Source organism: Onychostruthus taczanowskii, unplaced genomic scaffold (genome assembly GCF_017590055.1).
Source record: "Onychostruthus taczanowskii isolate IOZ18803 unplaced genomic scaffold, ASM1759005v1 scaffold29, whole genome shotgun sequence".
In the NCBI taxonomy this organism is placed as follows: Eukaryota; Metazoa; Chordata; class Aves; order Passeriformes; family Passeridae; genus Onychostruthus; species Onychostruthus taczanowskii.
Window position 1 is genome coordinate 1,354,327 of NW_024500239.1, and position 20,999 is coordinate 1,375,325.

A 20,999-nucleotide genomic window follows, 5' to 3' on the forward strand; every position below is an offset into this window, starting at 1 on the left:
CCGTAGAACAGCACAGCACCTCGCTGACTCCATGCTTCCAACACTCACAACTAATACACTCAGAGGAGAAGCCACCCCACAGTGCTGGGAAGTTGGGAAGTGCCAGTGATCCAGCGGGAGGAGAGAGGAGGCTGCGCCTGGTCTCAATCTCCTCCTCTCCCTCCCCCTGGTTTGTGTCTGCCTCAAGTGAAGTCATAAAACATAACAAAGGCACAGGGAACACTACTTTGTGGCAAGCGTGGGCCATGAGAACCTTAATCTCTCTGAAAACTCGCATTTGTTACTTTCTGGTAACTGTCACAAAAACTAAACATTGTATCTTAAAGTCTGGAAATTTACATCTATTTTGCTTCATGGTTAAGGCAGCAAAAAATAATTCTGAAAACACTAACTAGAATCTTATCAGCAGTTTGCTTCAGCTACTCTGTACCTGAGATACCAGACCATAAAGATGATGTGGGTGTGCCAGTGCTGCATGAATTTATTACCATCTGTAAAATGCAGACCTTCCTGGTGTGCTTACGACAGTAAGTAAGTTTCATCTCTTAATATATTACTGGCACATATACAGCTTCTTTTTATATACAAGAGTAATTATATTATTCAGAAATCAGAAAATCCAATTGCTGCTCACGTCTCACTTTGGCACTGTATCTAGATGAACCACTTTACCTGCAAGAGCTGTCATCTGCAAATGTGTAATTTATGAGCACTTCATGCCAATTTGGCACAAGGCATACTCAGACATACATATTCCATTTTAAGTGAGCTTTGAAAAGCATGTAAAATTAAAATAAATAAAAATCAGAGGACATGGGTCATGCTACGTATTATTCAGATTAAAAATGAAGAAACTTCTGTGAAATGCTTCTGCACAGCTGGCCTACTTTTTTATTTTTGGGTAAAAGTTCATGCTATTAGAGTTCTGTCCCTAAAGTAGTGAATTTGCTTGTACACTCCACAAGGGAAAGGGCCACCTTTTCAGGGTCTAGTGGATTTTTTCTTCTCTTTTACAGATTGGCCATAAAAAGTCTAGAGCTTCCTTTTTATTACTACTGTAGTTTATATCAAATGTATGTCCACCTGAATTCAGGTGCACTTCACAGAGCCTGCAGGTAAAGCCTGTTCACTGTTATTGACACAATGAGATTTCAAAAATTTCAACCTAATGTTGCAGCAACCCCAGCTGAAAAGAGCCCTTCAGCTCAGATCATGGATTTTTTGACCTTGGAGTTAATTTGCTTTTCTAGATCTCTCTGGTCCCAGAGCACTGCAGGAAAGAAGAGGATATGGGCTGAAATAATGAGAATTTGAGTTACCAGAAAGATCAGAGTAAGCATATCATAAGTTCAGAAGAGGGATTTTCTGGTTATTACACTAAATGTATATGAACAGGCATACAAACCCTAGCTTGTGAATGTACATGAGAGTCAAAACTAGAAAAAGAGTGGTATTCATCTTTGGAAAAGTTTGCAAGAAATAGCATTTCTCTAAATTCCTTACAAAACTCTTTACAATCCATACAACAGTTTATAATCGAATTAAAATGCAAGCTTGGTAATGGGAACACCCTGAGACAAAGATACTATTAGAATAAGACAATTTCACTCTTTTGTCATCTTCCTCACACCACTGATGTTTGGTATTTTGCCATATTCTCTGAGTAGGCACTAAAAGGATTGTATTACATCTTTGTTGCAAACCTTTCTGTACAGAGAATGGACTAATTTAAAATGATGCTTTAAGAGACCTCAGCTATTCAGTTTCTCTTGGGAATACAACCATCACATTTTAAAAGAGAGTTCAGAGTATAAGAGAAGTGCATTCAAAACTACACAGCATGGTTTCACAATTTATCTTCAGATCAGATTAGCCCAGAAGTGTCCCAGGAAAGGAGCCCTTCCATTCCCCTGTTCCAAAGATTCACTTCTGTCCCAGATGACCCTTCCTCTGTCTACCTGCCAGCACAGTTTTCATTATGTGCCATGACACTTTCTACAATGAATTCAGCTTTTTCATTTTTGCAGTGAATTCATGACAATGGTTACATGACAGGTTAGTTTTAACAAAGTAGCTCAGGTCTCCACTCCCCAGCCAACTCCTAAGCAGTGACCTAAATAGTTGCATTCCCACCAGGAAAGAAGCCAGTACATTCATGGTGGAGAGCAAGAACGTATCAGTGCTGTCTTACCCCAGCTGAAATTAACACTCACTGTTCACCATAACTTCAAAACCAAAGGACTCTCTGTGGTGTGCGAAGAACTTTCTTTCTTCACACACCACCAAGATCTGTTGCAAAAGACAAGTTGCCAGTGACAGCCATTATCTTTGAAAAGGGCAACGTATTCTTCTTCTACAATGATTCCCCCAAATTTCAAGTGACCACCAGGTGAACACTGAAGAATGAAATGACTTCAAGAAGTCCTTTTGAAAAAAAACCTCTTAAGCTATTCTTTTACTCTCTTTAAGGGTTCTGTTCTTTTAGGGATAAAAAAAAAATGACCCTCTTTATATTTCAGTTTCAAATTTAACATGAAAGTAAGCTAAGTGCACTAAGATAGATTCCAGCTACGAATAAAGCTGAAGTGGCAGGAAGTGTTTCTTGACAGAGTAAGATCATCTCAGGAGCAATATAAATATGCAAATTACTTTCAGAGATGACTCCATAACAAGATTTCAACAGTTTTGCTGCTGAAATTAATTCCTCCTCATGAATGATACAACTAAACAAAACAGCTCCAACATATGCAGGCTAGTAATGACACTAATCAGATAAAGTGACACAGTCACATCAAAGCATGGTTCCTCCAGATGGTATAACTGATGCAAATATTGCATACACCTCCCAAGGCAGGACAAGGCTCCAATGACTTTATCAAAACACCATTAAAGTGTGGCAACCAGTCTGAAGTACACAGTGGCACACAGACTTTCTTCCCTAACAGAGAAATGTCTACATCCTGTGAAAAATAATTAATCTGTAAGAAATTCTCTATCTATTTCTTTAAAATGCCTTTGTATTTGTATTAATTTTTTAATTACTACTTTGGCCTGTAAATGTAAGCTTACAATTATTCTTCTGAAAAGACCAGCTATTTCTGAATGACCTATTTCTAACATTTCCAGATTTTTATCATGAGTGACAATGTTTACTAAGAGCATTACTGCACTAGTTTTAAAATTGGAACATAGCATATAAAAAGGCAAACTTGTTCAGACAAAAGATCTGTCTAGCCAGCATCCCATCTCCAGAAGTCCAGAAGCAGATGCTAAGGGAACAAAAGAAACTAACCTCTTCAACAATCCCCTCCTGAGCATTCTTCCAACCTCTACTTCCACCTCAGGGGATATTACAAACCTCAAGAAGGCTTTCAAATAATTAATCTTCAATTAATGTATCTTCTTAGTTCAATCCTGCAAGTTGCTGCACCTCCAGTGCTGTTTTGCAAGATCTTAACCATGCCCTTCTGCCTGCTTCATGAACCAATGCAATTTTTGGAAGTGCCTGGTCGCTGTTTGGTGATGCTAAGATTTTATCCTAGAAGGGACCATAGACAGTCCAACCCAGTCATCATTTTCACAGTGGTTCTGATTTCGCAAACTTCAATTGTGTAACATCCTTTTTCCTAGGCTGAAGAGTCCTTCAGTCATTCCTCACAGAGAAACTGATGCATGCCTTCATTTCTCTAACCTGTCTTGTTGCACTCCTAGCTTTTTGAGATCCAGAATGGCACACAGTAACTCTGAGTACAGGAAAGTCATAGTTTCATACAATGGTAGTACTATTCTGTATTTCTGTTTTCTAGGTCTGTGGTAACAAATCTTAATGTTTGATATGCCTGGCACAAATTTTTTAAGTATTACCAAGCACTGAGCTAGCCTGAGTACCAGAAAATATAGCTCCCAAGTGATAAGAGTCGGCACAGCAGTAATCAGTTTATGTGTGAAGTTAGGACTGGTTCTCCCCCAGATGCATCACTTTCATCTACACTACATTTCATCAGTCATTTTATTTCCCAGACAGTGCTGTCTTCCAACTGAGTTTATCTACAATCTTGCTGCATCCTTGACTTTTCTGGGAAACCTGTTCCAGTGTCTCACCACTCTCACAGTAAAGAATTTTTTCCTTATATCCAATTTAAACCTACCCTCTTCCTGTATAAAGACAATACCCCTTATCCTTGAAAGTCTCAGGAAAGCGATACTGTAAAAAGCCTTTATTAAATTTTGGTAGAACATAGCACACAGATGAACTTATTAAAGGTCTTGCTTGCCCACACTTCAAAAAACATGAGGAATGAGGCAGAACTTCCCTTCTGTGAAAACTCCACTGAACCCTTGCAACTAAATCATATTCACCAGGTGCTGGTTCCTACTAAGCCTTACAGTACCAATACCCATCCAGCTTACAAGTTTGTACTTCCTGGGTTTCCTGGAACAATTTTTTTTTTATTTTGCCCCTGAGATTTCTATAGTGATTTACCATCAGTCGTTCCCAAAAATTTGCTATTGCTCATTTAATCTCTTTTCTTCTAGAAGCTCTTCTACAGTCACTGTAATTTCTGAAAGATTCTGCTTTCCATAAGAAAGCTCATCCATAAGAAGGGTTTTACAATGTGACTCCCTCTACTTACCTTCACAGCAAGAAGAAAAACAGCATCAATTTACCTCCCCCCTGCAACAACCTGAGCCTTGTGGTTGCTGAGTACCCCTTGTCATCCCCTCAGCCCTCTGACTGCTTGTTGCTCCTGTCGCATGTGAAAAATTATACTTTAGTTTAATAGCATTTTATGGAGGCTTTGAGTAAATGAATCCAACATAGCACATACTTCTAGGTGCTTTATGCCTATTTCTATCTGCTGAACTTTATGATCCTTTCATTTCATAGTGAAAACTTCAGCTTTTAGGAGGAGAGTGTCTCATTTCCATGGCCTTTAATACTTTGCCGTTCAGATATGCACTCTCTTCCCTTCCGCCTTACTCAGTTATTAGCATGCACTGGCATTAATACTTATTGCTCTCCACACCACTTGTAAGGATGTCAATTCTTTAGGATTGCCATTTTAGCTTGAAAAGTTCATTAATGAGAGCAACAGCTGTCTTGAGTCAATACTGCTTGAGATCCATTGCAGTCTTATATTTAGGAACTCCTAGGCTGTTCAGATTATTCCTATTATAAAATTATGAAACACAAGCATAAAGAAGGGAGTATTTTCATTGCTTATGTAGGACTGACCTTATAACTTGAAAGAGTGAAAAGCTAAAGCCGTAATGTTAAATCTTTGAAATATCAGGAAAACCTGAAGTTGTATAGAAGACTTCATGCTGTCTTCTTACACTACAATAGATCAGTATTTTAGACAGCAGAAATCTAACCGAGATTATAATAACATATACTGCAACATTAAAAAACACATAAAGAATTATCAGATGTGCAAACATAGAACCCTGCAACATTATACTAAAAATAATTCTAATATTATATTTTTATTCTTAGCAATACCTGATGGAATATCTTTTCCCTACAAATTTAATTAAGTCTTTCAGTAACCATTTTCTTTCCATCCCTTTCAGTTAGCCTGCCTTAGAAAGCAAAGAAAAACAAACTGGCTGACCTAAATTCCAGATGTAACTTAAGCATCACTCTCTTTACTGGCACAGTTTATGTCATTACCAATTAATCATTCATTCAAATATTGGGTTTTGAGATATATGTAACTTTTAAAAAATTGCTGTAGTAAAGAAAAGTAGTGTGTAAATAAAGCCTAAGTGCGACACATAATTAAGGGACTTGTACCTAAGATGCAGTGTAGTTGCATTAAAAATGGCAGGGAAATCTGCCTGTGTGTTTAAATGTGCTTCCACTAGCACAAGCACTAACCCATATCATCTGCATGTTCACTGAGATTTTCAGTCTCAAAAAACACTGGACAGCCAGAGAATTACACACTAGAAATATGCACTAAGACAAACTACTGTTAGAACATACAAAACATGCCACCTGCAATATGAAAGAAGCCAATGGCAAAACATCAGCACTGTCCCTCATAAAGCAAGAGTCCTCAGTAGCTTCTCAATGTGCTTGATACCAGCCTGCAGAGCAGAGAGAACAGAACTGTTTCAGCATCAGGTTATGCACTTAGATAATCCTGTGAATTAAGGGTAGTAAACTGTAAAATTCAGATTAAATTTTACAGAGTGTGACATGCTTCACCAAAATTATTGTGCTTGATACCAGCCTGCAGAGGAGAGAGAACAGAACTGTCTGCTTCAGCATCAGGTTATGCACTTAGATAATCCTGTGAATTAAGGGTAGTAAACTGTAAAATTCAGATTAAATTTTACAGAGTGTGACATGCTTCACCAAAATTATATATGTATAATAATGATCATTTTTTCATAGCTTCAGGTAAATTTTGTAGTAAAGATTAAGCAAGAGCAATGCTGAGTATGAGCATGGTCCCACAATGAGTGTGCTCCCACTGGCCACCCTGCTGCTGATACATACCATTGGCTTTATGATTAAGACAGAATCATTAAGACAATTGTTCAATTCTAGTCCCACCTCATAACATACACCTTAAGTAAACTTTGAAAAATTTCACTAAGGTCCTATTAAATGCATTCCTGTAACATAACATTGCAGCAAGAAGTAAGTCCTGCTACTAAAGAACATTCACTGCATGCAAAAATTCTGTCAAAATGCAATCAGTTAACAGTTATCTTTAAAAAATTAATCTGAAATAAATTATTAATGTTGCAGTAAAATAAACAAGATCACACACTTTGCTTTTTCTAAGCATTAGCTTAACATGCTGGAAGATTATTGTTTTCTGTGGGAATTGTATCATTGTTTCATTTTCTCCATAATCACTGCCAGGATGCCAAATCAATTAGATGTTTAAACAGCTGAGATTTTTGTTTGTTTGTTTGTTTACATGCTAGCTCTTTACAGATCTCTTTAGATGTTGATAAATAGAAGTTGAAATTTCATTAAGAATCTATTTCATCCATCAAGACACTATAGGTTTTTTTCACATCATTTCAAAATATTTCTTTTGACTTTCCAACCAATTTCAGCTAAGGATAACAATTTCCTCTTTAGAAATATGTAATATTTTAAGTAACTTTTTATAACCAACAAAACATCTGATCAAATTTGAGATGTGCATGACAAATGAAGAAAATGAAGCAAATAATGATAACCCTTCTCAAATCGAAAACAAACAGTATTCATCTTCCTGGCATTACTGAACAAACTTCCACTAACACGTTTCAAGGCATCACTCAATACACTGATCTGGGTTTAAGACCATTTCACGATGTAATCAGGCCCCACCAAAACTGAAAGCTGCAGTAACTTTAAGCCACAGCCATACCCGTGTGCATGCACTCATGTGAAAGTATCGCACACACTAAATTGCACTGAGGCCGTGAGAACATGCAACTTAGTAATGTGCAATATCTCCACCAGAGCAAGCAGAATGGGAGCTTCAGGGAACAAGGGTATGGTGCATTCAGGAAGAGAACGACATGCTGCTCAGGGAAAGGAAAATGGTTCAGGCAAAGGTGTGCATGCTACTACTTGGAAACCTGTGATTTGGAGAATTACTGCTTCATCCATTCAGGACAAAAATAAAACAAAAATAAAAATTCAGACAAGAGCACCCCCTCCCTAGTTCAGGGGTAAAGAATATAATTTTCCTACTTAAGCAGTAAAGTAAGTGACTCATGAACAAACTTTATTTTACAGAACCCTTCTGAACAAAGCAAATCTCACACTGTTATGGTCAGATAATGATTTGAATGAACCTTCAAAATACTGCATTATTAACTTAGTTACAATGAAAAAATTCACTAACTACTATTGAGAATTTAAATTATCTAAATACAGTAAACTCGTCCAAGTGTCCTCATGTTTCTAAAGCAAGTCACCTTCCTAAACCTGACAGAGGGGCACTAAAATATTTCCTACTCTGGCATAATTCTGCCACAGCCATCAGGCTCCTCCCCGTTTCCCTTTCTCTGTTCCTATGGCTGACTTTAAGTAGTTGCAGTGTAAGTAAATAATCTATTTACTATATTCACAGGCAACTAATCACAACTGTCAGGTTAAGGGAGACTCTCACACATGATGAAATATTACCTTTGTAATTCATCATTTTTGTCCTAATACCCACTTATGCAGAATGGAGAACAGGCAACAAAAAACAAAACAAAACAAACAAACAAACAAAAAAGGAAACGGGGAGGGGAACAGGGGAAGAAAAAAGAAACAAAAAAGGGAAAAAATGGGAAAAAAAAACTGTAGAGGGATTAAATGCAAAGAACAAATGAAGAATGTATCAAGAATTAAAAAACAGTAATGAAATGTGGCCCCACCAAGAAAGTTAGAATCACTCAGAAAGACCTGAGATTGCAAACCAAACCAAAAGGAAAACAGACACATCACCTGGGCTTGAAGGTCCAAAACTACTACAGAACAAAGCTCTTTTACTGCTGAGGCATTAGCAGTACTTGGGATGATTATAACTTTCCTAAATTTTTATTTCTCACCTAATTTACAGGCAATGGCACATGAAGTTCCAGCATGGAATTTTTAATTAGTTGGTTGATTTGGAAGAGCACCAGTACTTCATACATCACTCAGAAATCCCTGTGGTCACATATGCCATTGGTAGTAATCTTACTCCCAGATTTTTTACTGTGTTTTAGGGAGTCATCACATAACTACTGACCTTTCCTCTTCCCTGTAGATTAAATGCTGCCTTCCACAGATGCAAACAATGAGGAGACACAAATGCAATATATGACAACAAAGCACATACAAGTGTTTAGTCTAAAATCATAGGAGCATTTTCATGATCAAAATTACTCAAAATTGGGAAAACTGGATTATGACCAATTTGCAAATCTGTGTTTGTTCCATAGTGCAAACACTGCCAGTTCCCATCTGGAGGGCTGCTTGGAGGCAGGCAGCACTGGGAAAACTCAGTCAAAATCAGAGCAAGTGGCATATCTGGGGTAAAGGCAAACACCCAGCTTACAGTCACATTCACAACATGGGAAAAGATAAAACTAGGAGCAGATCATCCCTTAGGTTGCCATTTGCCTTCCAGTCCCAAGGGAGACCTAGAAAACAGTTCTTCTGTTGACTGTCAAGGGTTGCATGGCCACTTCTTTCCCACTGCCCCTCAAAAAAAAAGTGCCATCTCTTCAGCACTGAGGCCTGAAGGACTGGGGAGAGGAGGAACTTCCTTCCATCAAGCTCCTGCCTTCCCCACCTGGCAAGGGACATTCCCATCAGCTGTCCTTCCTTCCCCAGACGGGAAGGCAGAACATAACCCATAACCACAAAGAAGGTGATCTCCCACCATCACCCAAGCCCTCACTCCAGACCATCACCAGCATCAGCCCCATCACTGCCCTGAATCACACTACCACCAGCAGTATCTCCAGAGCTGGAATTTGTCTTGCTGAGCACACAGGAGAGCTCCTACAGCCATCCCCTTCTGCTGCCCATGCTCACCCAGATGGTTACTGTGGGAGGCTGTCACAAGCCTTGCTGAAGTCAGAGCAAGTGGCAGCCACTGCTGTTCCCTGGTCCTGCTCTGAGGACAGTCAGCTCCACAAAGCAAGGCTCATGCTTTTCCCAGCACAACTTGTCCTTGGTGGAGCTGTGCTGGCTGGTGCTTCCAAGTGATCTCCCGTCTTCCATGGCTCTGCCTTGGTACCACCAGTTTTGCCAAATAAGCTCTTGGCTCAGGCACAGCACGATGCTCTTGTCAAATCCCTGCTCAATCCCACCACCTGATACACGCTACTGGCATTTTACTTCTCTGGCATCCTGGATGAATAAATTTCCTATCAAAGGCCAGCAGGGCAATTCATCCCATGGTTTGCAGCAGGCAGTTCTTGCATTACACTCAGCTTCTTCAAAACTCCTGTAGTGTCACCACAGCTGCATCTATTTTTTCCCACTACTCAAGTTCAAATTTATAATCTGTGATATTTTGACAGAAACAGTGAGATTCAACACTTGGCTCAAAGCAGCCTGGAAAGCTGCTCTTACCCCTGTACAGCTCATAAATCTATTTGTGTGAACAGAGAACTGCCACTGTATTTGCAAACTCACCATCAAAGGAGTTAGAAAAGTATTTGTAAAATTCATAGCTATTTATAGCCCATAAAATTAAAAACACAGCACAGTTCCAATGAGAGAAACTGAAATGGGAAAAGGTCTTCGTTTAAGAGCTTGCTGAGTAACATATTTAAATTAAGGGATTTCTTGAGCCACAGAAACGAGCTGCCAATTGCCCTCCTCTTCTTTCCCCCTTGCTCTTTTCCTCTGAGACAAATGGCAAAGCACACAAGGGAACAGACTTCCTTGATTACATCCAAGTTTTCTAGTGCTTTTCATAAACACATTTTAAGTAAAAGAGCACAGAACTGACTGGCAACATAGAGAATGATTATTCTTATGTCATTTGGTTTATGAGCAACAGAGAGATTAGGTCTATCTCTTGCCAGGAGGATCCCTGCCCTTGTGACAGGACTAGTTAGATGTTGTCTTAGGTTTGTGCACATAGTATGTCCTGGTGAAGAGTGGTGGGAGCTGGAACGCAGCTGGTGATGTTTGAGATTTATTAACTGAATCTTTTTGGTCAACTTGAAAGTATGGATATTTTGAGGGTGAATTCATATTGTGTAATGCTGCAATAGTCTAATAATGAAAGCAACTACAGATGTTTCATTATTTGGTAATTCATAACACAAATGGAGCCTCTTCCATCCTACCACCAAGCACTAATATCCACTTTTCATGCCATTTACAGATGAGGTGAGGAAGCCATTTTTAGGTTCCTACCTCTGCAGCAACAACTTATCTCCGAAAAGAAAGAACAGTGGCTAGTTTGGGACAAAAGAAAGGGCTTGAAGTAGCAATTGTTTTTCACATGACAACAGATTGGGCATGCATAAATTCGCGAGAAAATGTTACTACACTCACTATATTTACATATTGAAGATCACACTAAGTTTTGAGTGGAATGCAAGCTAACTGAGAATCATTAGGATAAATCCTTAGGTACAACTGAAAAGTGAGGTACTTCCAAAAATCTCAGAAGAATCATTCCAAAGAATTCAAATAAGGCACCAAGTACAGGCTCCAATCAAATACGAGTGACTGATTCAGGCTACCTTAGTGAATACTAAGAGACTGAGGCCCCTTGTATATGACAAGCTGCTTCCCATTCCACATTGTCCAGATTCTCCAGACATTGGCTTTTTCTCATCATATCTGCAGTTACTGATGCATGCTGGCTCTTTCTTACTCATGTTCCTGTGGCTTCTCTAAAATTATTTTCTTTCTTTCCTGCACTCCAACTCTGAGAAATACCTTGGGTCCCCTGTGTCAAATACCTCTAAACTTGTAACTGCATTTAACACCACCCTCCTCACATAGTATCCATGCCCAGACAAACAATATCCTACTTTTCCACACTGTTCCACTCTACCCTGGGCTAAAGAGAACAATTTGTGAGACTAGTATAAGTCTCTAAATCCACTCACACTATTCAGAAAAGATAGAACTGAGATACTAACCATGTGATCAATGAAAACTCAATAGCAGTCACTCAAGAGAAAGGCTATTAACTTTTTGGCAGAATTCCAAATCTGTTGCTTTTTACCTGAATTGCCCCTTCATTTCAAATGACTAGAGCAGTTAGCATTCTAGTTCAAGATCCTACACAACATAATATAAACTAGCCATTGTTAAAATGGCAAACATTTAGCAATGAGTTCAGAAAGCTGCTTTAATACCTCTCCAGTTTAAAGCCTACTCATGTATTGTATGTATGCACAAGATGACACAGAAAGCAGTGGTGTTGCTTTGATACAGAATTCAGCAGGAAGACTGTTCACTTTGCCCAGACCATCAACTTTTTTGAAAAATTACGCTATGACTTAAACACCTTATTTAAAACCCAATTTATTACCAGCATGTAAATGCTTTAAGCTGCTAACAGGTGGAAGCTGATTATTTCAGTCATCACAGATGAATGAACTTTACTGCACCACCCCAAAAAGACCTTTACTGTGAAATCTTTGTGAACCGTATTTAAAAACATTAAAGAATCCTCCTTTAATTACTGAAGAAGTTTAGAGCCAACACACAAAAACAGTGACTCAGCATGAAACACTGTGGATGCACTCAGTAGGTGCAGCACAGTAGTGCTCCAAGTGTGATAAGGAGAGCACTCCCTTGGTGTTCCCTTTTGATGAATTTGGTCTATGGAGATCATGAACTAGATTTCTTTCACGTGAAACTGAACTGGAAAATATTCTCCAGAAGCACATCTAATACATTCCAGGTACAAATGGGTACTTATTCTCCAATATTAAACAAAATACTTCAAACTATATAATCCTGAAATGTGTACAACACTGATGTCAGGTCCTCCATTTCTACTGTTTTGCTGCATGCATCTGCTCCTACCGAGCCACACCAGCTGTTACTGCCAACACAACTCCAAACACTGCTTCTTGATGAGTTAGGGATGTCACGGATGTAGCAGTTTTACAAAACACTACTATTTGGAACAGCACAGAGCTCCAAAAATTTTATCTAAGTCCAATCAAATGAACAATCAAAGGGGAAAAAAATCATCAATGCTAGGTTCTTAAAATAATTTTTTCAACTCATCTTTGAAACACAAGCTGTTGCAATCGTTAATTATTTGCAGCTGAACACCAAATTTAAAGAAGAATTTCCAAAAAAGGGCAAGAAATCAGCAATTTACCTTATTGCTTCCTCCACAGATTGGCCAACTATATTTGAGGAGGGACCTGGCTGAGACAAAGGTGTCAGGCTTATCACCCATTTTACTGGCTTGTAATATTCATCACTGGAGCTTAACAGGTAGAACAGTGTGGTAAGAAAAATCACCTGCAAAACAAATCAAAGTCTTAAATTACAAGGTAATAAATACTTCATAGAATTAGAGTATGCAGCTATGCTTCAGTTATTGAATTTTACTGAAAAGAAACAAGATACTCTTCCACAAGCCTGGATTTAGAAAAACAGAGCTGAAAGAATTATTTTCTCCCCTGCTCCAAAAAGGACTTAACATTTACAGCCTTACATTTTACATTTACATTCTAAAACTTCTGCCTCTGTTCAGCTTTTTCCAAAGTCACATCTAGACCAAACAACTAGAATGCTGATAAGCATTATAGCTGTGGGGCTCTTTGGATCTTTTTCAGCATGTTTAACAGATCAAAAAATTGCTGAATAGTTACATCTATTCTCAAAATAAGCAAACAAAACTGCCAAATAAATTTGGGCTGTCTCAAGAGTCATTATGCAGCTGTGTATCAAATATGAATTACACAAAAATTCACAACCATAAATTTTATGTTAAGCTGCCAATCCTAAGTGAATATTCCCCCTGTGAGTTTGATGCTGAGTCTCAGTGGAAGCGATGGCAGTTCCACAGTTTCAGTTAAAAGACAAAAAAAATATAATCAGATTGGATTAGCTTCCTCTGTGTTGCAAGTCAACTATGTTTCTCTTATCTTCCTGTTAGTGGGCTCAGCAACTTCTTGGGTAAGAACGAATCACAGAACTGTGTCCATCTTGAAACAGAATACCTCAAACAAGAAAAATCCATTCTGTATGCTGGAAACGTAAACTATGGCTTATAGTTGCTTTATGTACACAACTCAGATATTTTTTCTTTCCTCCCAAGATTAGAAAGAACTTGACTTTCCTTGTTTCCAACCTACTTGTATTCTACTATAAACCACATCTTAGTCTTTTTTTAATGAGCCCAAGAGCCGGATCTCCATAAGGGTCTTACTTTCAAGCATTTTATCCAGTTTCCAGACACCTCATGCTCTTTTCCTTCACTCCCTCTGAAGATGCTCAGAAAACAAAACGCAAAGAGCATTGCAATATTGCATTACCAGTCTCAAAATGACACCTGTCTCTGTTCCTAATTTCTTTATACTCAGTAAAATGCTACTACCATCTTCCTCCTACTCTGCCCTCCCAGACTTAAACTTGAAAGTTACATTCAACTATTAACCTCTAATGACCCCCATCCAATTTGCCATATATTGGTTTAGGCTATATTCCACCTCCCCAGGTGTTTAACTTCTGCCTTGGGACATAAACCAATCTAGCTGATAAAACAAGTCATTATATCAGCAGATTTTAATAGCATGCTGTTAACATTAATTTTGAGCTTAAAAAAAGTAATAACAATAATTAAGCCTTGCTTTAATGCGAGACAGTCTAGCACCAGTAGCAGTATCAACTATGTTTTGCTACAGCTTCAAGTAAGAGAATCCTAAATCACATTTTAACATCCTTTGTAATTCAGAAATTATGGCTATTTTTCTACCTTGATGCGCTCTGCCATTTCTAAGCTACTATATTTCCTGATTTCAGTAGAAAATTCTGTACTGAAGCAGGCATCCAGATGATGTTGTGTCTTCCTTCCACTGAGCAGATTCTTCTGCACATGCAGTTTTCAACGTAGAGAGCAGCATATTGCTCTAAGCACAGTAAGTATAATATCTGCTTATCCTGTTCTTCCCCAGTGTTTACAGAGGAAATTTGCTTTCTTAAGGAGACACAAGATAGACATACCCACCTGAAGGGTGAAAGCCAAAGTAATGGCTGGGAATGAGCAGCAGAGGAATGAAATAACATTAAGCTGAGCTACCAGACAGGAAAACTTACAAACCCTACTCAATTTCTGCTAAAAGAAGATGATGTAACCACAGCACTTTGGTGTGTAACCACACAAAATTAACTTTGGAATTTTGGAGTATCTGCCTTTTAGGAAATTAATGCATTTCCTTTAGCACAATAGGTGTAGAAATGCAAAAAGAACCTGTAGTCACAGAATATAATAATGTATTGTCAAATGGCTTGCTGAGTCTTCCAACAAGTAGAATAACCTCAATACTACCTTCAGCAGCAAAAGACATGTACTGTCTTAGAGCAACTGGAGGCTAAAAGCTTTCAGACCTTTTTTACGAGATATCTGAGATACCTAAATTGTTTCCTAAGCAACAATTCAAGATCCTGATGATGACTATGAGAAAAAATTTACCAAAGACAAAACAGTATGACCCTTCCAAAGTTAAACAGTTGACGGATTACTACTTCAGGCTGTAGAATTTGTCCTATAGCTCAAAACATTAAACACTCTTAGTTGAGGAGGGATAGACTGAATTCAAGGAGAACACTCTGGGTAAACACTTTCTACCAAAATGATAATTCAGCATTTCCACAAGAAACACACAACCTAATTGCTTGTGCACCAGGTCCATTGATTCAGTAAATATTTTTGTATCTGCTTTTCATACTCAATTCTCTGCTGAAAAGCTTCAGGGTTTTTATTTGTTGGGAGTTTTTTGCTTGTTTTGGGTTTTCTGGTTGTTTGTTTAGTTGTGTGTTTAACAGCATCCAAAATCTGTGCATTTCCTGCAGGACTGTAGATGACCATCACCCAAATGGAGCTTTTTCTCATCCAATCTTTGTAACAGGATATGAGCAGAGTGAGTGAGTGTGTGCACATGTGAGTACACACGTGCATAATTATACACGCACACAAAGGCATATACATACATCCACGTGCACATGTGTGCAGACAGGAACTTGTATTCAGAAATGAAATACAGCTGACACTTCTGTAACTAATGATCAGTTTTCAAAAGTCTGTTGAAGATCTGAACACAATCTTACTGGATCGTGGATAGATGTGCTACACAGATTGACATTCCTACTTAATAGTTTGATGGAAGGCGTATTTTTCGAAATTGAGCTTTTGAACAAAGTGTCCATTATTTCCATGCTTTAAAGAACAAATTTTTAAACCTAAAATAAAATTCTGTATTTTAATTTCTATTCAAGATGACTAAAACTGGATTGAAATGTAACTAGTAGAAAAGCTAACCACTTTGAGCATTATCTTGTTGTAAAATTTAAGTTAGCTTGTGCCACTCCAAACCAGTAAAAACTTTTCTGTAGCAACTAGGAAACCTGAAAAATGAAAAAACAAAAGTACAGTTCAAGCATCTACTCTTTAAAAGAATTCCAACACAGCAAGGTCCCAACTACCTCTGCTAAACCAGCTGACTGCACAAGTGCCCCAGCAAGAGGCAGGATGCTGCTGGCAGACAAAAAGTCAGGATCATGCATCACAGCAACAGCATGCAATGAACTTGATATAAGTCATTAGGCATCTAAAGACAAATTTTGTTCCCAAGCTTGCAATTTTTGTACGCTAACTTTTTAGACACAGTTTTAAATGTGCCATCTTGGGTGAAGTTGTGGACTAGGGAAGAAATAAAATGCTTTCATGCAATCTTTTTTTACAGAAGACAACTAGAGAACAAAACTGGTGATTTCCCTGCAAAAATGTTTCCATCTCCTGAAAGCAATAGCTTGTATAGGGATATCCTTATGCAGACATGCTACGAGATTTCAGCAGTTATGTAGGATATTACAAGCTACAGCTTAGTACCTTCAAGGCCTGAAACAAGAATTTTCCAATAACTGAATGACAGGAAGACTTAGTACCTCCTAGTCTTGTCCTCCATCTAGAATGCCCCCAAACAGATAGCAAATTTGCAAAAGCTTACAGAATCTTGGTATTAGATAAATTTAGAAGATGTTTTCAATGCTTTAGGTTTGAGTTTTCATTGTTACAATATGTGCAATTAGGTTACTCCAGTAAAATGGACCATGGAAATCAATGACACACGACTTACCACTGAAAGCACAAAATTGAGAAGAGCTGTCCCACTGTGGAAGAGGATTGTCACTAATGCTGTAACTGTAGTAAACAAGAGGCTCACATTGCGACTCATCACTATCCACAGAGACTCCAGGATCTGAAAAAGGAGGGAGAAGACAGATTTAGACATTGGATGCTGTTAGCAAGGGCAGAGAATTACTTGCTGAGTGATTCATCTCCATCAAGCTGAACAAAGATGACTTTAAACAAAAAAATCATCTTCCCTGACTCCTATATTACAGCAGGTTCTATCAAGTGAAAATGTCCACTTTACCAAAGGTAAGTTTCTATGTAGCAGATTATAAGGTTTTGTAATTTTTCCTCTCAGTATTCAAAATTATTTCATTACACAAAATTGCAAAAAACCTAGATGTGGTGACACTTTTTTATTGTGATTAACATTGCTGTCAAGCAGATCTTGTCTTGGGAGAAAATATTCACCTTTTCAAAAGCATAAATGTTAAGACACAAAGAACAAGGAGTAACATCACAAGGTAGAAATAAATCTGATGCTCCCAATCAAATAATAAAAATACTACTTCAATAAATTTGTTGTTAAAAGCTTTCATGGTAATGAAATGCATGTTTTTAGTAATATCTGCAGGGAAATGCAAAAGTTGTGATTTTAGTATGGCTGCATCAGTTAGTCAAGTAATTATTAAAAATAAATCAAACAATATTAGTCTATCAAAATTTGTACTGGCTTGGGGAACAGATTGCTTGTGATTACATATAGTAAAGACTAGTTTTGATTCATCAAAAGAAGGCACATAGGGGCATCCTAAATGCAGTGCACACTAGTTTCAAACAAATACTTCATCCAGAAGGATTAGAGTAAGAATGTACAAGCCAAAGTGATTCTAACATATAAAAGAAATAAGACCACAAACAAGTCTTCTTTCAGACTAACTAACGTAACTGGAAGAAACTGTAAAAGCTCTGACACGAAAGCCTTTCAGGTTCAAAGCCGTAAGTGAAGACTTCAAAACAAGCAACTATTAGTCTTGGTTTAACAAACAGCAATTAGACCAAATTAGAACAAAACCAGTCAACCAACAACCCCCTAAAACCAAAAAAAACCCTTCCTCAGTAGTCAGTACTTATAGAGCAGACAAAGGAGTGTAAGCCATGTGATCACCTCTCCTTCAGAAGTGAGTCAAGCATATTAAACATAATTTATTAAGCACAAACTGGAGAAGGAATAAGTGCTGGGGGAAATGACAGGGAATTACAACACAGAAAGACCTACTTAGTTCATGCTTCCTACTATTTAATGGGAATTATGAATGTTAAAGCTCATCTTTTGTACAGATTTTATTAGTGTCTCTTGAGAATTCAAGTGAGGTTAGAAGTGAAGAGGACACTGCTGAAAAATGTTCTCCCACTGGTACCTATCCCTTTGCTTCTTCTATGGACTATGAACTCATTCTGGGAGTGTAGCAGGGCTACAAATTCATGCAGCCCCTAGGTAACATTATCATGTAAACATTATGTTAGGAGGACTGTAGACACAGAGGAGAGTGAATTCTGACAGAATGGTTTGTAGCTAAAGCAGAGGCCTTCCAGCTGGTATTCTGGAAGGACAGCGCTATCACTGCTAATAGTGGGCCTTAAGTTGCATGCAAGGTTCCCCTCCCAGATATTTAAGCTTGTTACTAGAACTTGGTGTGTGAACAGGAGCTTCTGTGCCACAGTTCCTCTGTTATAATGTGCAGTTTAATTACAGAACAGCAGCAAAGGCCTTGGAAATAGGGATACAGGTTGAAAACAAAGATCCCTGAAACAGAAGCAGTGCTTTGAGTAAGAAGGCATTGAAGATGCCTAACTTTATGAGCTAGTAAGATTACTTTTCCTTCAAGAAAATGAGGTAGGAACTAAGAAAGAGGGAAAAAACAACAACAGGCTAACAACAGGACAAGGCAGCTGTCATGACCTGGAAAAGGAATACTTTTCCCAAGTATCACAGCACACTGTCCAGGGCAGAGGCCAAGGTGTGGGAGGTGTCCGGAATAAGAACCCCTTATGATTTGCATACCTAAAAGCTCTTCAGCCAGCTCATTTACACTCCTGTGACTCAGACCATTAAGCACAGCCTCTATTGGTGACAACTACACATCACCATCATGATGGTTTTTTAACCTCACAGCTCATGTGGGACATGATTTTTAAGGACTGACCACTTTCAATACATAACGATTAGGAGACTGCAAAGCAAACCAGAGGCACATTGTTAATGAAAACTGGTCTAGTAAAGTTTTGCTCTGAAGAGTAAAACTACTCTGCTTTAACAGCCTTCTATACTAGAAATCACAGCAATTGTTAAAACCCTCACCCACAATACATAAGCTGAGCTGATACCAGTGAGAGTTTACAAGGAGATGAGCTTGTTCCATCTGCCAGAGGAGAGCACATAATTGGTGGGACTGTGAAAGTTTTCAAAACAAGGATGTCTCTCCAGTACAGGCAGGATTTATTGAACACGTTCCCTAGAAGCTTAAGCCTGAGGGCTGATAACCAGGAGTATACACCTCCAGGTAGTTTGAATGTAGGTATCAGGTTGTTCCACTAACATCAGGAATGGTTCTCCTACATGAACATCCTTCTTTTCTGGAGTCATTGACTGGAAATGTTGAACCAGTTATCACCAGCATCTACTTTAGAGTTAAGTGTAGATAGTGCCTTTCTACAGCTTTGATACATCTTATGTAAGCAACTGCATCGTTTAAGACTCACCTCCAACTACAGAGTAATTCCTCATTACGCACATGTACCATTAAAATTTCAAGATACAAGCTTTTCACAGCTAAGGTGAGAAGACTGGCAGAGCAGACACTAATCATTACTGAATACAGTATCGGAATGTGCTCAAATACTTCCCTACCACTAGTAAAATCAAATTACAAGCAGCTGCACCTAAGAGTTCATAATGCTGTGTGATTCCCAGAGCCCACTGCAGCTGAGTTGATGAGGTCACTTATTACACATAAAGAATTGTTAACACCTTGCTAGCTCAGTTCTACAAAACACAACAAAGTGTGAATATTTATGCAATAATGTTACATTACTTTTTGTTATTTTTTTCCCTATTAAACTACAGAAAACCACACCTCTTTCCCCAAACCACTGCTCTGTAAGCAGCTGTAAGGTATCAGTGTTTATAGGAGATACAAAGCTGTACAGAATTGAGGACTCTCTTATACGTCACACTGTGTCACCATCAGCATCAGTTACTCTGCCTTTCCAATTTGTAACAGGCAAGGAAGAAAAATTGCACACAATATTCTCAGGCATCATGGGTGTCCTCTTGGCCACTTTTAAACAGGTCAACACCCGAAAATGTGGGTTAAAAGGCACTTGATCAAAACAGTAATTTACTGAGAACTTCAAGTCAGCAAACTTCTGAAAGTCAGATAAAACTATGCACCTAACTCAAATTTGTATAAAATAAAACTGGATGCAAAGATGTGGAAAAAAACCCCCAACATGCTAATTGATGTATTACTGAAAAATGGACTGAATTAACCATAAACTTATGGGATTACTTGAAGAAATTACTGGAGCTAGAGAAAAACATTAGGTTGTGTGGTAACTCAGTGAAATATTTGAGGAGCTGACTTGACTTAAAATGCACAGATCAGTCATGCTAAAAGCATGGAAAGGGAAACCTAACTAAGCTGAAGCTTGCTGTGTATATCTTTGTGCAAGGTCTTCCATCTTCCTGTCTGAGAGATCTCTGAATGAGATACCACCTGCTGGTGGAATGATGAGTATTCTTGTGCAAGGAGCCAAAAGATCAAATTAAGAAGACATTAGCAATGTCTCATGTAACATCAAGGGAGTTCTGAGTCATCATTCACAGATTTAGCCAGCAGCAATTCACTTTCTCAATGCTACAAGCATACAAGAAATGAAGAAAAAGCATTATGAATGGAAAAGCAGATGAGTGAGGAAAGAATGAGTCTTTTTTATTTCTCAGAAATTAAATCTTAATAGTCCAGCTACATGCTGCCTATTTCATGCATCTGATAAACTACCTTGGAGTGGAGTATGGGGTGCAAAATACAAGACAAAGTAAGACTCCACTCTTGCTCTCTCTGCCAAGAATGAGATGAAATAAACCCCACTTCAGAAACACACCATTTATTATGCTGGTTTTTAACACTACTGCTTCTAATACTGGAAAAA

The 20,999-nt window shown here is 38.3% G+C and overlaps 1 protein-coding gene across 3 annotated transcripts in view; it reads right to left on the reverse strand.

Moving 5' to 3' along the window:
- TMEM245 (transmembrane protein 245) overlaps positions 1-20,999 on the reverse strand; it is a 77,225-nt gene that overhangs the window by 14,217 nt on the left and 42,009 nt on the right. For all 3 annotated transcript variants that reach the window (XM_041408052.1, XM_041408051.1, XM_041408050.1), the window contains 2 exons: positions 16,789-16,911; positions 12,804-12,949 (listed from right to left, as the gene is read on the reverse strand). In XM_041408052.1, coding sequence (XP_041263986.1) covers positions 12,804-12,949; positions 16,789-16,911 — 269 coding nt within the window. The remainder of the gene's footprint in view (positions 1-12,803; positions 12,950-16,788; positions 16,912-20,999) is intronic.